General features: G+C 28.4%; 1 protein-coding gene across 1 annotated transcript; it reads right to left on the bottom strand.

Moving 5' to 3' along the window:
* Positions 1–747: 747 nt before the first annotated feature.
* LOC124913427 (E3 ubiquitin-protein ligase RSL1-like) lies at positions 748–18333 on the bottom strand. The gene is made up of 4 exons (XM_047454013.1): positions 17771–18333; positions 17219–17271; positions 2473–2516; positions 748–804 (listed from the first exon to the last, which is right to left on the bottom strand). Exons 1-4 carry the CDS (start codon positions 18331–18333, stop codon positions 748–750), a joined length of 717 nt encoding a protein of 238 aa, XP_047309969.1.
* Positions 18334–18703: the final 370 nt, after the last annotated feature.

Raw genomic sequence — 18703 nt, 5'->3', positions numbered from 1 at the left:
CTAGATATAGTCGATGTAATCTTTGTGTTTAGCATTGTTTTTATGAAAAAATCTTTTTAAAAAGAAGCATATTTGGACACTGTTGGACACAAAATTACAGAGGTTATATAACTACCTATATAAGTATATATAATGAGAACATGTTCTAAGAGTTACATCAGCCTAGTAGTAGTATTCTCATTCGTGGTTAGGAATGATCTTTATTGAGAGGTTTCAAGTTGATGGTGTGGGCAAGGCCTCTCCGGTTCTCCTCTAGTCCACATGATTATGAGATCTCCTCGTTTTCTTCCCAATGTGAACAAAGTGCCTGCATAGACAACAACAACCCATGAATTATGAGGTATCAAATGAAGTAAAAAAGGAAAAACTATAATTTAGATCTTGATAAGAGAAAATAATTGGTAATTTTCCAATAAGATCTTGATTATGAAAGTACAAATAAGCTGAATGAGTATAACCAAATGAAGTAACCAAAACTACACTATCTGGATCATAACCAAAGGAAGAAAAATCACTTTTAATTTTATGTTTGGTAATTTTCCAACAAGATTGTGAATTTGTGAGTATGATGATAGAGATAGTGACAAATACCTAATCCATATGCAATCATTGCCCATAAGAAATATCCTGCTCTGAGATTCTTCTTTGATAACCAGTCAAACCTCTTCATATGCGCGCCTTAGCGTTACGCTAAGTGCTTAACGAAACGTTAAGTGCTTTGCGTAACGCTAAGTGCTTAACGAATCGCTAAGTGCTTAGCGAGACGGGAGACGCGAATCTTCCCTGAAACGGAACTCTAATGAGCTGCAAATATCATCATGAACAATAATGAACCAAAATATCAACCAATATGAAGAATAATGAACCAAATATCAACCAATATCAACAAATATCAACAAATACCAACAAATATCAACCAATATCAACCAAATATAAACAAATATTAACCAATATGAATAGATTAAACGATTTAGGGTTAGAGTTTGGGTTTGAAACATGGATGTGTATGATGAAAATCGATTCAGGTTAGGTTAAGTTTACTTATTTTTCATTTGATGTTGTTTTCCGTAGGCGCCCTCGCCGTCGCTTCGCCGCCACCGTCGAACAAGAGAAGATAGAAGAGAGAGAAAAGAAATTAAGGAAATGAAAAAATTTGAGTTTTTATATAAAACCTAATCCATTTAGCGTAACGCTAAGTGACTTAGCGTTACGCGAAAAAGGTAAATTCGTCAAAAAAAAAAATAAGTGGTCATCAGATCAAATTTTATTAAACATGACCACGGAGGCAAATAGGCCTATTTTTAGGGTCATTTCGTCCAATTTCCCTCTCTGCATGTGAGAAAGAACATATATGAGAAGGACCGGAAATAGAATTTAGAGTTGAGTGGGCTTAAAAAAAATTCGGTTTAAAAATAAAAATAGATTTTTTTTTTTTTTTTGAATGAAACGAAATACCATTTTTTTTATAAAATAATTATATAAAAAATAGTAAGTTATATTAAAAAGTTTTAAGAAATTAGCTGGTATGGTTAAATTTGAACTGTAAAAAAAATAATAAAAATAATTTTTTTTTCCGGGGTAGGCTGAAGCCTTACATAGATCCGTCTCGGTGTCAGTAGTATTACTGTATTATAATTAATGAACTTAGTGATTTGATATTTAAAATAATAGTAATGTGATAAAAAAAAAAAAATTTAACACTCAATTTTTCTTTCAAACAAAAATCCATATATCTAACAATCTCTAGGATTGATGCTGTTTATTTTAAAAATCTTAACACAAATATTTATTATTATTTTACTTAATTACTTTTTGTTTTTGATTTTTTAAAACTACTTTTTTAAAGTTTAATGAACATTCACCTTTAAATAAATGAGAAAGAATGTATTAAATAAATAGTATTTTTGGGTATTTGAATGAATGAAATAAGTGATAAGATAGATAAAATAAAATAAGTAAAAATATTAAATTTTGAGTAAAAATTTGAAAGAAAACTAATATCAAACAATTTTTGAGCATATTATCGATAATTCAACATCGCTTCAAGTTGTTGGGTATGCTTGAACTTCATGTAAAAAATCAATGGAAGAATTGAACTCAGGACAATTAAGATGTTGTTTATTTTACAAATCTTAATTAACACAAATATATATTATTATTTAAAAAAAATTAATACATAAATAATTCATACTTTTTACATATTACAACCTTATATAAATTAGATGTGTTTATGAGTATAAAACAGCTTGATAAAGAGATTATATTGTATAATTAGAAAGATAACGATTGCGAAAAATCTTGACAAGAAAGTGTAAGGTTTTATTAGGGGAATTGAAAATTTTATAGGAGAATGAATTTTTAAATTTTTAATCCACTCAATGAATGTCTGATCATCTCATATATTTTTCTTTGTCAAGATTTTTCCCGATTTCTATCAATTTTTTTTTTAATAATATATATGGATGGACTCACCTTCGGAAGAGCAATGACTTGAGGTTTTGGCCTTCTTCCATCCCCTGTTACCCATTGTCGATAAGAAAATTATTAGAAGCTAATTCTGCAATCCTTCACACAATATGATATACTCATATATAGAGAAAAGAGATAGTTATGTCTTGTTTGATCTTTGGGTTTTTAAATTTTTTTTATCTAAAACACATTCATTACTTCATTTATCTATTATTTTTTATCTATTAAAATTACTTTTTATTTAAAATTAATTTATCATTCAAGGTAGAGAAAAAAAATAAAGAATAATTTTACCTTTAAACTACTAAACCTGTTTTTTTTTATTTATTTAACACATATTTTTTTAAGGAGAAAATCAGAAAATCTCCTAAGACTAAAGATCAAACAAGTGGTTTTTTTTTAAATTTTTTTTATATAATAATAAAATAAAAAAATATATATTATCATCTTAAGGTCTTGGGTTCGAGCATGTCAGACAAGTTCTGCGCCTAATTAAATTGTTAAGTGTGCCTAATTAAATTGTTAAGTGTGTTTGAGGATTATGTGTTTAATTCGTTGTTTTATTTTTTGTCCAATTTTTTTATAATAATAAAATATAAAAAAATATAATTTAAAAAAAATGATATTTTAGTTAATAAATTTAGTAATATAAACGAAAAAATAGAATGAAAAGTGTTGTTTTTTTGTTTTTATTTTAATTCAAATAACCTAAATCAAATCCTTAGATAATTCTTCGTCCTCTCTAGCTAGTTTGATGGATGTTAATTTTTTGGGATAAAAAATAACTAAAAAAATATATACATAGTTTGATTTGATTAGAAGAAAATTTGATTTTTTTAAGTATAAATTACCTAAATACCTTTATCTAGTAAATAATAAAATTATAAAAATATAAGGTAATTTGTTATTTTGTTTAATTAATATAATAATTTGACTCATGAGTAATAAAAAAAAGGAAGATCAAATAATTAATTGATAGTTGGGTTCTTGAAGAAAATCACCAAAATACTGATGATGATGGTCCATACATGTAGAGACGGATCCACACTGACATTTTGTTTTAATTAGAGTGGGCCTGTAATCTGCAATCTGTAATGTTGAAGACTTTCGAGAGCAAATAAGAGAAATTTATTTGAACTAGCATTTTTCCCGTGCATTTGCACGAGTATTAATATAAAAATCGTAAAAAAAAATTACGGATAACATTTTTTATTTTATTTTAAACCGTTTTAAGTTTATGGGTGGGTCAACCCACAATCCGACCCAAGTATCCATTTACTCAACACCTATATAGATTAGTTAGTTAAAAAGTTGAACTTATATTAATATTAAAACGTCCCGCGTTTATCAAATTTGGTGTTGAATTTAAAATATAAAGTCTTTGTAGCCTAGTTGGTTAAAGAGTTGTACTTGTTTTGTTAGGTTGCAAATTCGAAACATACCTCTAGCATTTTTAATTTTATTTTTAACCGTTTTAAATTTAAAAACGGGTCAACCCACAATCCGACCCAAGTATCCAAATTAACCACAGCTCTCGACCCGCCAATCCGAACACTTTAAAAATTAAGCATCATTATATATATATAGATTAGTTAGTTAAAAAGTTGAACTTATATTAATATTAAAACGTCCCGCGTTTATCAAATTTGGTGTTGAATTTAAAATATAAAGTCTTTGTAGTCTAGTTGGTTAATGAGTTGTACTTGTTTTGTTAGGTTGCAAGTTCGAAACATACCTCTAGCATTTTTAATTTTATTTTTAACCGTTTTAAATTTAAAAACGGGTCAACCCACAATCCGACCCAAGTATCCAAATTAACCACAACTCTCGACCCGCCAATCCGGACACTTTAAAAATTAAGCATCATTATATATATATAGATTAGTTAGTTAAAAAGTTGAACTTATATTAATATTAAAACGTCCCGCGTTTATCAAATTTGGTGTTGAATTTAAAATATAAAGTCTTTGTAGCCTAGTTGGTTAAAGAGTTGTACTTGTTTTGTTAGGTTGCAAGTTCGAAACATACCTCTATCATTTTTAATTTTATTTTTAACCGTTTTAAATTTAAAAACGGGTCAACCCACAATACGACCCAAGTATCCAAATTAACCACAGCTCTCGACCCGCCAATCCGGACACTTTAAAAATTAAGCATCATTATATATATATAGATTAGTTAGTTAAAAAGTTGAACTTATATTAATATTAAAACGTCCCGCGTTTATCAAATTTGGTGTTGAATTTAAAATATAAAGTCTTTGTAGCCTAGTTGGTTAAAGAGTTGTACTTGTTTTGTTAGGTTGCAAGTTCGAAACATACCTGTAGCATTTTTAATTTTATTTTTAACCGTTTTAAATTTAAAAACGGGTCAACCCACAATCCGACCCAAATATCCAAATTAACCACAGCTCTCGACCCGCCAATCCGGACACTTTAAAAATTAAGCATCATTATATATATATATAGATTAGTTAGTTAAAAAGTTGAACTTATATTAATATTAAAACGTCCCGCGTTTATCAAATTTGGTGTTGAATTTAAAATATAAAGTCTTTGTAGTTAAAGAGTTGTACTTGTTTTGTTAGGTTGCAAGTTCGAAACATACCTCTAGCATTTTTAATTTTATTTTTAACCGTTTTAAATTTAAAAACGAGTCAACCCACAATCCGACCCAAGTATCCAAATTAACCACAGCTCTCGACCCGCCAATCCGGACACTTTAAAAATTAAGCATCATTATATATATATAGATTAGTTAGTTAAAAAGTTGAACTTATATTAATATTAAAACGTCCCGCGTTTATCAAATTTGGTGTTGAATTTAAAATATAAAGTCTTTGTAGCCTAGTTGGTTAAAGAGTTGTACTTGTTTTGTTAGGTTGCAAGTTCGAAACATACCTCTAGCATTTTTAATTTTATTTTTAACCGTTTTAAATTTAAAAACGGGTCAACCCACAATCCGACCCAAGTATCCAAATTAACCACAGCTCTTGACCCGCCAATCCGGACACTTTAAAAATTAAGCATCATTATATATATATAGATTAGTTAGTTAAAAAGTTGAACTTATATTAATATTAAAACGTCCCGCGTTTATCAAATTTGGTGTTGAATTTAAAATATAAAGTCTTTGTAGCCTAGTTGGTTAAAGAATTGTACTTGTTTTGTTAGGTTGCAAGTTCGAAACATACCTCTAGCATTTTTAATTTTATTTTTAACCGTTTTAATTTTAAAAACGGGTCAACCCACAATCCGACCCAAGTATCCAAATTAACCACAGCTCTCAACCCGCCAATCCGACACTTTAAAAATTAAGCATCATTATAAATTTAAAAACGGGTCAACCCACAATCCGACCCAAGTATCCAAATTAACCACAGCTCTTGACCCGCCAATCCGGACACTTTAAAAATTAAGCATCATTATATATATATAGATATGATTATTTGAGTATTTTTATAATTTATTAATTTGTATATATTAAATTTATTTGATTAGAAAATGGGTTATTTGAAAAATTTTAAAATACTTTTTATTTTAATTAATAAATTAAGTAGAGATAAAATGATAATAATATAATTTTAAAAAATTAAAAGAAATAAAAAAACAAAAGAAATTTAAAAATATATATATCAAGAGCTAGTTCAACTTTGACAATGAATGAACTAACAAAGAAAAGTAAATTTAAAAATTCCTATATTTTTAGACCGTAAAAAGGATGAAGGATCATCCATGGTTCAAAGCCCAAACACATAGTTTCTGCACGTCGAGGTGCGACCCTGATCATGAATTTTATTTTTCTTTGCTACATGTATGTTTGTCTATACTTTGTAAAAAAAAAAAACATAAATGTGGACAATCATTCTCAACTCCAATTTAAACAAGAAAATAAAAAAAACTAAAAAGTATAAAAATATATTCTAAAGACCAAAATTATTAAGTAGATATTTACGGGACATTGTGGGATATAACGTTTTTAGTCATTTCACACACGTAATTAAATTTCGAACTCAAAAAGAATTTCTAATCATGAAATGCATGCACTTAAATTATTTTCCTAATTTTTAAAAAAATTAGGTGACAACTTTTTAGTCATGAGGTTTATTTTTAATCAAAAATTTTAAAAAGACGTATGTCAATTTTTTTTATTAAATTATCAATCTTGGATAAAATTCGACGAAAGAGTTAATTCGACGGAAGAGTTAGTTACTTGGTTTTCATCACTTTATTTTTCGATATCTCTTATAAAAAATAAAAAATAAATAAAAACCTACACAATTAAAATAAACAAAATAACAGTTGAAACAGTGGAAAAAAAAATCCAACCTAAACCCTTTTTTTTTTTAGAAAAACGAATTAACGTCATTTTATTTTCCCAAAAAAGGAAAAAAAAAACAAACAAATAAGTTTATGTATTTTCTTAGATAAGCCTAGGAAATTTTAGTTCGAAACAGTCTAAAAACAAATGAGTTACACAACACACAAACAATTGAAAACGTTTATCTAACTAATTTTTTTCCCTTCTCGTGACTTCTTTAAGAGTGTGTTTGATGAGGGGGAATTGGAATTGGAATTGACATTAGAATTCTAATTTCAATTCCATGAGAATTGGCATTGAATTACAATTCAATTCCTATGTTTGGAAATATTATAGAAATATAATTCAATTTCAATTCCTATGTTTGGGAAAATGATAGAATTGTAATTCAATTCCAATTCCTAATAAAATAAAATATTGATTCAAAATGTTAACTCCTTAAATATGTTTTTACGTTTTTTTGTATGTTTAATATGTTTTTGACATGTTTAACACATTTAACACGTTTTTGACAAGTTTAACACGTTTTTGACAAGTTTAAAACATTCAACACGTTTTTTACACGTTTAACACGTTTTGACATGTTTAAACACGTTTTGACATGTTTAACACGTTTTCACATTTAAAACACATTTCCATACGTTTAACATGTTTTTCACACATTTCAACAAGTTTAACACGTTTTTGACATGTTTAACATGTTTAACACGTTTAACATGTTTTCACGTTTTTTGCATGTTAAACACGTTTTTAACATGTTTAACACATTTTTCACACGTTTTACACGTTTTCCACGTTTAACACGTTTTTTACGTTTTTGGCACATTTAACACGTTTTTGACATTTTTAATATGTTTTACATGTTTTTCACACGTTTTGATAAGATTAACATGTTTTTCACGTTTTTGGCACGTTTAACACGTTTTTGACATGTTTAATACGTTTAACATGTTTTTCACACATTTAACACATTTTAACATGTTTTACTCAATTTTGGCACGTTTAACATTTTTAACATGTTTAACACGTTTTTGGTACGTTTAACATATTTTGATAAATTTAACACATTTTTGACACGTTTAACAAATTTTTCACGTTTTTGGCATGTTTAACACATTTTAAACATGTCACAAGTGTGCTAAACGGGCTAAAATGTATTAAACATGTCAAAATATGGTAAATGTGCCAAAATTTATCAAACATGTTAAACGTGCCAAAAATGTGTTAAACATACCAAAACGTGTTAAACGTGTCAAAAATACGTTTAATGTGCCAAAAACATGATAAATGTGTTTAATGTGTTAAAAACATGTTAAATGTGTCAAAAACATAAAAACGTTTAAACGTATCAAAAATGTGTTAAACATGCCAAATAAGTGAAAAACTTGTCAAACGTGCCAAAACGTGAAAAACGTATTAAACGTGTCAAAAACGTGTTAAATGTGTTAAAAATATGTCAAACGTGTCAAATGTGTCAAAAACATAAAAAACATGTGAAACGTGTCAACAACGTCTTAAACGTGTTTAATATGTTAATAACATTTTAAACGTGTTAAAAACATGAAAATATGTCAAAAACGTGCCAAATATGTGAAAAACTTGTTAAACGTGCCAAAACATGAAAAATGTGTTAAATATGTCAAAAACGTGTTAAACATGTCAAAAACGTGTTAAACGTGTTAAACGTACCAAAAATCATTAAAAACGTGTTTAAATTGTCAAAAATGTAAAAACATGTTAAATGTGTCAAAAACGTGTTAAACGTGTCAAATATGTAAAAAACTTGTTAAACGTGCCAAAATATGCAAAATGTGCCAAAGTGTAAAAAACGTGTTAAACGTGTTAAAAACGTGAAAATCATGTTAAACGTGTCAAAAACATGTTAGACGTGTCAAGGACGTGAAAAACGTGTTAAACGTGCCAAAAACGCGTTAAAAGTCCCAAAAACGTGTTAAACGTGCCAAAAACATGAAAACATGTTAAACGTGTTAAACGTGTTTAATGTATAAAAAACGTGTTAAACATGTCAAAAATATTTTAAACTTGTTAAAAAATGAAAACGTGTCAAAAACGTGTTAAACGTGGTAAAAACATGATAAACATGTTTAATGTGTTAAAAACGTGTTAAATGTGTCAAAAATGTGAAAACGTGTTAAACGTGCTAAATATGTGAAAAACTTTTTAAACGTGCCAAAACGTGCAAAATGTGCCAAAGTGTCGAAAACGTGTTAAAATGTGAAAATCGTGTTAAACGTGTCAAAAACGTGTTAAGGACGTGAAAATGTGTTTAATGTGTTTAATGTGTCAAAATGTGTTAAAAGTGCCAAAAACGCGTTAAACGTCCCAAAAACGTGTTAAACGTGCCAAAAACATGAAAACGTGTGAAAAACGTGTTAAATGTGTTTAATGTGTGAAAAACGTGTTTAAATGTCAAAAACGTGAAAAATATGTTAATTTGGAATTACAATTCTGACCTAAAAAAATTGGAATTGAGAACTCTCAAATTATACTATATTGAATTCCATTGGAATTCTAATTCCAATTCACATTCTTAATATTAAAGTGTCTAAAAAACATAATAATTGAAATTGGACCCTCAAATTCCAATTTCAATGCCAATTCCAGAGTTATCAAACACACTCTAAATGTAATTTTCCAGTTCTAGCTTAGTGTCCAGTTTTGTTTAGAATTGGGTCATCGTCTCAGCGTTTGTAGATTTGTGTTGCTGTCAAATACAATGTCTTCCCATGTCTCATCTACACTTCTTCTTATTCTCGAGTGCATCTTTGCGTTCCTTTCTCGCCAAATGTGGTAGACTATTGTACCGAAGCCACTTTTGAAAACACTTGACCTGAAGTTTTTCCCATTTGCTTTGAGCATGACTTCCTTTTTGATCTCTTTTCATTTCGTAGGCAGGCTAGCCATTTTCATGCTTCAGGCAAATTTCTTAGACAGACTAGCTATTTTCATGCTTTTGGCAAATTTCTTCCATAACTCCGATGCAAAAGAACAACAACCAAAATAAGTGAGCTGTTGTTTCTTCATTTCCTTCCCATATCAACCCGAACTACTTCTATCATGTACAATAAATGAGAGTAATTTAAACTTTAAGCGAATTACAGTTTTTTCTCCATATATAGTATTAAAAAAAACTCTATTTTCTCTAACCCGCAGCTTGTTTTAGAATAATTGAGATGTTGGGATATTTAAATTTTTATTGAATATATGAAAAAATTTTGTTTAATAAAAAAAGTAAAATATTTGAATTTTTAATTAGTTAAATATTTTAATGTTTTTAATATTTATAATTTTTTTGTTTATGAATTAAATGATTGAAAGATTAAAAAAATATAATATGAAAATTAGTTTTTTATCATAAAAAAAACAAATATATGGATTTTTTATACCAAATCTTAATTTAATAAAAAGAAATATGAGTGTTTAGAATTATTTTGATTAACCATTTTCTTCCTCTGAAGTGAGCTTCCTTATTTTAAGGATAAAGGATATTTCAATTGAGAAACTTCTTTTAAGTTGAGTCTTTGATCACCTTTTCGGTGAGACAATTCTCTCTTATCCCAGAAGCTATAAGCATAAACATCACATACAACTTTCCCCGAGGCTCGTTATGTATCGTGCCCACGTAACAAAATATGTCGAAATTATTTCTATGTTATGTGACTACTCAGAAAACCTAACTTAACTAATTGTCACGTACTTATGGGACATATTGAATTAAATGGTGACAACAACTCAGACGCTCCCACACAGCCGGCTGTAACAAATCCAAACGTGCGCGTCCGAATTGGATCAACTAACGGGATGGACTAACCCCGTTAATCAATACTGCTGACTGCGGATAGAATACATACGACGTTAGGAGAAACGACGTCGTTTCAGCCGTCTTCTTCGCTAGAACGTTGCGCTCGTTAGAATCGCGACCTCGTTGGCGTCCATTTTTCCAAAAGCTTTAGCTTCGGCCACAAGTGATCAAATCTGTTGATTTCTTTCGCCTACACGTTACTCTCGTCAGCAACGCCTACAATAGCCCTCTATCTAGAAGCCTTATCCCGTTGTAGATAAGGCAACTAATTATCGGATAGGATATTAGGGATAAACTCGCCAGAGATTAATTTCGCCTCAAATTAACCCTCCTCGACCGACCTTCCCCTGCTATAAACTCCCCCTACCCTTCTAGTAACAAATCATCAAACAATAGACATCAATTACACCCCAATTCACTTCGGACGAAGACCTACAAATTCCGGCCAAGAACAGTTTTTGTCAAAACTTTCTCCGGTGAGCCAAGCTTCGATCCAGACTTTTGGATCACTTCCAACACCTCCTATGAGTGTTCTCCAGCTGTTGGTATGATTTCAGAAGCCTTGAATTTCGATTTATAATTGAAAATTTAAATGTTTTCAAATTTTCTTGTTTGATCGGTTTGATATTGTTATTAACGTTGATTAAGGAATTTCTTTATTGAGAATAGTTCTATAAATCACATATATGCTTTATTGAGAATAGTTCTATAAATCACATATATAGCAACTACATGAATAAAAAAATTCAAAAAATCAAACTTGAAAACAAATTTTTTTGAAATCTTATGTTCTTGAGTTAAATTCGAACTTTTTGATTCAAGTAGTTGCTATACATGTTTGAATGATTTCCAAATAACTGTAATAAGGTTTTAATCATGTTTGATCAAATTGAAATTTGAGAAAAAAAGTTTGAAAATCTGGATTTTTAAAATTTAGTGTTCTTGCTATTAATCTGGATTTATTGATTCAATTAGTTGTAATACATGTTTATAAACATGTTTGGATTATTTCCAAGCAACTGTAATCACGTTTTGATCACGTTTGATCAAACTAAAATTTTGAAAATAAAGTTAAAAAAATTGGATTTATTAAATTTCATGTTTTTGCTTCTAATCTAAATTTGTTAATTCAATTAGTTGTAATACATGTTTGTTAACATGCATGGATGAATCTCAAGTGATTGTTTCATCAATTTGATCATGTTTAATCAAATTGAGTTTTTGAAAAAAATTGGATTTTGATTCAATCTTCAAAAACTGTTTTAATGTTGTTGTAATGTTCTTATTTTGATTAGATCAACTATATTCATCATTTCAAAGCTAATTAAATAAAAAATCAGGCTTTGAAATGACCTAATTTAAAAGATCCCAAAATTTGACCTAGAAATGGTTTTTTTGAAATTGATCCTCTTTAAGAACTTTAAAATCGTGATTTATGTTAGGGCTTTTGTTCTTCATGATCATATGAATCTATTGTAGATTACGGATTATGATTTTGACATCCCAATCAAAACTTATAGGCTTCTGAAGTTTCAGACCAAAATAAGAACAATCGGTCCTAAGATTTTGCCTTATGACCGAAGAAATTGACATAGGACCGTGGAGCCCGACCGAGGAAATTTACCCAAGACCGTGGAGCCTGATCGAGGAAATTCACTCAAGACCAAGGACCGACAGAATTCACTTAGGATCGGCAATATTCACATAGGACCGGTAGAATTTGCCTAGGACTGTAAAACTAAGACCGGTAAAATTGACTTAGGACCGGTAAAACTAAACTTAGACCAAATTAACCTAGGATCGACCTTGACACTTGACCTAGGACCGACAAAACTAACATTTACACTTAACCTATGACCGAAAAACCTAACACCTAATTTAGAATCGGCATCACCTAGCCTCATCTTAAGTCTATGACCAACAAAAGCAAGCTCTAGCCCGGTCTAGGACCCATGACCAAGACCTAACCCCACTTAAGCCTAAGACCAATGAAACTAAGCCCTAACCCTAACATAAGACCGAACCCCCACTTAGTCTAAGACCATTACACCTAACCCCATCCCTAGGCCTAAGTCTGAACCCTCACTCAAGATTGAACCTCTCAAACCCTACTAAGCCCATATTGACAAAATCGGACTCGAACCTAGGATTGAATTCTTAAGCAAGTTTGGTTACAACTTTCAAAAAATCCAATACTATTCGGAACCAAACCCCATTTTCTAAAAATGTTATTCCCGAGATCAGAAAATAACTCTAAAAAATTTCCAGGATGTTTCCCAAAGTAAATGTTTTTACTAAGGCCTTGTTTGGTTATACTCTCTAACACATTTCTTTGATATTTTCAGGTTTTTTTGTTAAATCTGAACATCAACGCAACAAGTACACACCTCCTTTAAATAATTTTGTACAATTATTTAAAGTTTATCCTCATTTAGGACCTCTGGACTACTAATTAAAGATAAGAAATGTTATAATTAGATTTATAGAAGCCAGACTTTGTTTATTTTAGAAGAATTTTAAAAATTGTCCTTAGGCGGGCGCGAAGGCATAGCGCGAAAGCTTTTTCCCGAGCATAAACAGACAACGAACCATCTTTTTCAGAAACTCTAGTATAAATACGTTTGTACACGTATCATTTTATTGATTTTCATAAAATTTATTGGCGACTCTGATTTTCAAATAAATAATCTTTAAATTGATTATGTTTAATTAATTTAAATTGGGCTCAGGTTAAATTAATATTTAGCTTCCCAGATTATTAAAATTTGAACAAAGGATTAATTATTTTTATATAATTAATTTCTTACCGCTCCAAGTATTTTCAAAAATCTTTTAAAAACTAAATATTTCATTTTAAAAGATGTCTGGCATGCAAACCAAAGCTTAATCGCATCGAATCTCGAGCTTACTCGCAGTAGTCCGTCCATATTGCCACGTGTCTCACAAACACGTGTTAAGCTATGGATCGGGACATAGAACGTAGGTAACCATTATAATAACTGATTTATTTTTTCTAATTGTATTTATAAATTATATATTTTATCATATGTATATATATTTAATTTTTTTTATATCTCCTAATTAATTATATATATTCTCTTTCATTATTAATTTTATATAAATATAATTTATCTTATTATATATATATATATATATAATAATGCTTAATATATAAATTTTAGGAAGACATTTATGTTTTCACCTTCATACATGCTCACCAAATCTCTACACATTTTATATGAATTTTTCGTTAAATCCTAGCAAGATTTTGAAGCTTTAATACTCATCCAATATCTCTCCTAAATCATTAACTTCTCCTTCCTAAATCATTTTATATATCCTATAATTATAAATAATTTTTTTTTCTGATTATATTCATAAATTATATATTCCATCATATATAATTTATCTTATTAATAATTTTTATACATAAATAATAACACTATACTATAATATATATATATATATATATATATATATATATATATATATAATTTTATAAAGATACAAATCCTTATAAAGTAAATAATAATAATAATAACTAATTTCTCTTTAATTATTAATTTTATATAAATATAATTTCTATTAATTTTTTTATATATAAATACTAACACTATAATATATAGAGTTTTATAAATGTACATATCCTTATAAAATCAATAATAATAATATATATATATATAAGGATGTTTAATTTTAAAGTGTTCGGATTGTCGGGTCGAGAGCTGTGGTTAATTTGGATATATATATATATATATGAGTGAATATTTGAGTCGAATTGTGGGTTGACCCGTTCATAAACTTAAAACGGTTAAAAATAAAATTTAAAATGTTATATGCATGTTTTGAACTTTCAACCTAATAAAATAAGTACAACACTTTAACCAATTAGGCTAATAAGACTTTATATTTTAAATTCAATACCAAATTTGATGAACGCGAAACATTTTAACGATATAAGTTCAATTTTTTAACTAACTAACTAATATATAAATATATATATATTATATATATATATATATATATATAATGATGCTTAATTTCAAAGTGTCCGGATTGTCGGGTCGAGAGCTAGGATTAATTTGGATATATATGTGAGAGTAATAGATATTTGAATCGAATTGTGGATTGACCCACTCATAAATTTAAAATGGTTAAAAATAAAATTAAAAATAATATATTTATGTTTTGAACTTGCAACTTAACAAAACAAGTACAATCCTTTAACCAAGTGTGATTGAGATATGGTTTGCTAGGGGATAATAGACCATTATTAATTGAAAGTGGTTAAAAATATGAATCAAATATTTGATTGACCAAAGTGTGAGGTCACAATGCTAAATGTTAAAAAATATGAATCAAATATTTGATTGACCAAAGTGAATGTGTAAGGTCACGAGATGAGAGGTTCATTCATAAAAAATATGTGATGAGATATGTGAGAAGATAAGTTGTTTTTCTGAAATGAATAAAATGTGGAATGCGAATTTTCTATTTTTTATTTTAATATATATATTATTCATGATTTATTAAGAATTTTAAACATTTAATACATATTATTATTTTTTTATTTTTTTTTATATTTTTATCCGTGTGGATCGCACGAGAATCATCCTAGTTCTCTCTAATGAATAATATATAATTGAGTGGTAAGAACCAAAAGGTTATAAATTCAGTTTTAACCGTAAACGTTTTGAGTTAAAACGAAGAAATTACTATGAATATAAAGCGTCTTAATAGTTCTTCTTAATTAAAAAAAAATAATAATAATAAAACAAATATATAAATGATAGATTGACAAAAGGTTTTTAATTTTTCAAATAAGTAGAATTTTTAATATTTACTAATTAAATAATATTGTATTATCTTATCATTTATATTATAATACCTTTTAACTTCTCAATATAATAATTAATTTAATCTAGATTTGTATAATCTTTGAAGTTTGTCAAAAGAAATAGATTTTAACAAATTATAACATAATATTATTAATTTATATTTATAATTATATATATTAATTAATATGACAAGTCACTAGCCAATTGACTCATATATTGACTTAACAAAATGATCATACTCATTCTTTAATAAGATTAATTAATAATTAAGTATATAAATTAGGAAAATATACTAATCAATATATAATTAGAAAATTAGACATATCAATTCTTATCTTGTTTAATTTCATCTAATGTGCATAGAGAAAACGAAGACCTAATAATTGTTGGGCTGGTTTGAGGCCCAATTGTATTTAACATATGTAACCCTAATTATACACCGCCTCCTTTTTCATTTTATACCTGCATATTTTCTTTAAATACTGGGTGCTCTCTCAATTTGATTTAGATGAATGCGTTATGGATATTTTTTTATCATCGAGTGTGTATATGTGAAGTTTGTCATCGACAAATTGTGTATTCATTGTGAGTTCTTCTTCCTTTCATGTTATCGATTATATTAAATAAATCAACCTTTTACAATTGACTTTGAATTTTAATTAGTTCAACACCAACTTGATGTTGTAAATAGAGTGTTGATCATACTGATGTTTTCAAAAAGATATTTTCATTTTGTCTGCAAATTGATATTCCACAATATCTAATTTACTTTTTCTTTTTTCAGATAATGGTTTATGCTCGAAAGATGTTAACTCAACAAGCTACCGTCGTGATATTAATTTCAAAAAAATGTTTTCAATATGAATCGAATCCAAAGTCTTTCAAGTTTTCCAAGCTGCATTTCTTATTTAGATAATTCTTCATGTGGTAAGCATCGTTGTGTTTGAAGGTTGCTTGAGTGTAAGTATGATGACTGATGCCGGAAAAAACACATCTTTGGTGCTAAAGAAGTACGGGGTTGATGAATCGTGGTTCATAGAGATTGTCGTTGGAAAGGACACCACCATTTTATATTCCGGCAAAATTTTGGGTGAAAATATATGAACAACGATAAGTGTAAAAATTAGTCAATTAGTTAGTTTATAAACTGCATAGTTAATTTTTTCTGTTTGACGTTAAACTCCTATAGGAGATATGTAATTGTTTGGCAGACAATTTAAATAATACATTTTAGTTTATACTCTCTTTTTTCAAGATTTTAATATGGTATCTCAAGTTTGATAAATCTTATAGAATTTATTTATTAATATTGAAGATGAAAAAAATCATCTTATACCACTACTGCTGGCAAAGAAAAAGGGACATAAATATGGGCACCAAGTTAATTTGTTTTATACTATTTGCTAATAATGTAAATATATGAATTTATGAATAAGCATTTACTCTTATTTGTCTAATTATTAATTTCCAAACAATCAATTTTCCCATGAAAAACAAATATAAATAGATTGTGAACAATACAAAAGAAAAAAAAAATACATTTGACCAATACCTTGTGATGATGATTTGGACATTATTTTAATAAAGGACATTCAATAATAGAATTGAAACATTAGTTCTTTGAGAAAAATTAAAAACAACCAAGATAAATTAAACATTCAAAATATCTTCCATAATCAAAATTAAAAGCAACTGCAACCGCAAAACCTTCAAAAACACATTATTTAGACCAATATAAAACAATCTTGGCCTAATTAAGTACACCCACCATGATTTGTACTCCAATTGGCTCCACAAGCATAACAGAATTGAAAGCCGCACCTGTTTCATACAAAATAGAATAAAATTACAAACCCATAAACATTGTACACAGGACAATCTATTACTAAAATCGGAAGAAAAAAAATTAGCTGCCCTAGTTCTAGTTAAAAAAATTGTTATCGGTGAAATTTGAATTTATTACTAAATAAAAATTTTCAATTTTTGTTATGAACCACCACTATATTAAACTCCTTTATCTTTAAAAAAAAAACTAATAAATTTAATTAAATATATTTTTTATATTAAATGGACGGTCATTGGAGAGATACCCCTAACCGACACAGGACGGATTTGTTGTCCTAGGACATGTCCCAAGGTCTTTTCCTTTCTTTAAAACACTTTAAAATTCTTCCTTTCATTGATAAAAATATATTATCTCTACATGATTTTAAAGTGTTTAAGAAAGAAACCGTTATTAAACATGCATTGGGAAAGCAAATATCAAACCATAAACATGTAATAATAATGAAATAGGAGTGATTATAAATTAGATAAAAACCTGCATGTTATATGCAAACATCCTTCCTTCTTCTCCACGTAGAATCTACAATTAGGGCAACGCCTCCACTTATTTTTAGCCGCCAATTCACGAACCATCAAATCTCCCAATCCTCTCTCATCTTTATCAAGTTTCAAGAACTCATCACATTCAATACCCACATGAAATGGAACTCTACATTGTACACAGAACAATCTATGACATAAAGGACATTCAGCTTGTGTAATAGTTTCTTTCCCATTACTATCATCAACCATCATAACAGAACAATCACTAAATGGACAATAATACATCTCCGATTCAGGAATCATCGACTTACATAACATCTCTTCCCAACTTACAGCTAATTCAGATGAAATCCATGGCCGAATCGAGTCGAGATCGAGTGTTCCTGCGCAGTTATAGCCGAGGCATGATATGAGTTTCGCATTTTCATTGAGTTTGGTTGTAATGTGATGGGTTATGCAATCGCTGCAGAATGAATGTGAGCAAGTGTTGAGTTGGATCATCTCTTTCTTCTCTGCACAGATTTCGCAGATGGAGTAGTTTGATTCTTGATCCATTTTCAGGATTCGTGTTTTTCTCTCTCTTGATCTTCTTTCTCTTTGACTACGTTTGATACGGCTTAATCGACCCATTTAAGATTTCTTAATCTTCTTCTTCTTCATCAAATCGATGGAAATTTATTAGGGTTACAGAATTCATAAAGTTTCTTTGGCTTCCTTTGCCTTGTTTGTTCGAATCATATTCTCGAAATAAATTATTCACATTCTTTTTTTAATGAATTAAGAAAAACTAAAATAACACATGTAATCATGCCCCTACTCATAAAAAAAAAAAAAAAAATACTTCTTTAATCATACATTTTATTTAATATGATATATAATTAAATACAATTTTTTATTTAATTTTTGAGTTGAGTTTTAATTAAAT

The sequence above is a fragment of the Impatiens glandulifera genome, chromosome 1, assembly GCF_907164915.1.
Source record: "Impatiens glandulifera chromosome 1, dImpGla2.1, whole genome shotgun sequence".
Classification (NCBI taxonomy): domain Eukaryota; kingdom Viridiplantae; phylum Streptophyta; class Magnoliopsida; order Ericales; family Balsaminaceae; genus Impatiens; species Impatiens glandulifera.
Note: the sequence above shows the minus strand (reverse complement) of the source record. Positions and strands in the feature narration are given on the sequence as shown.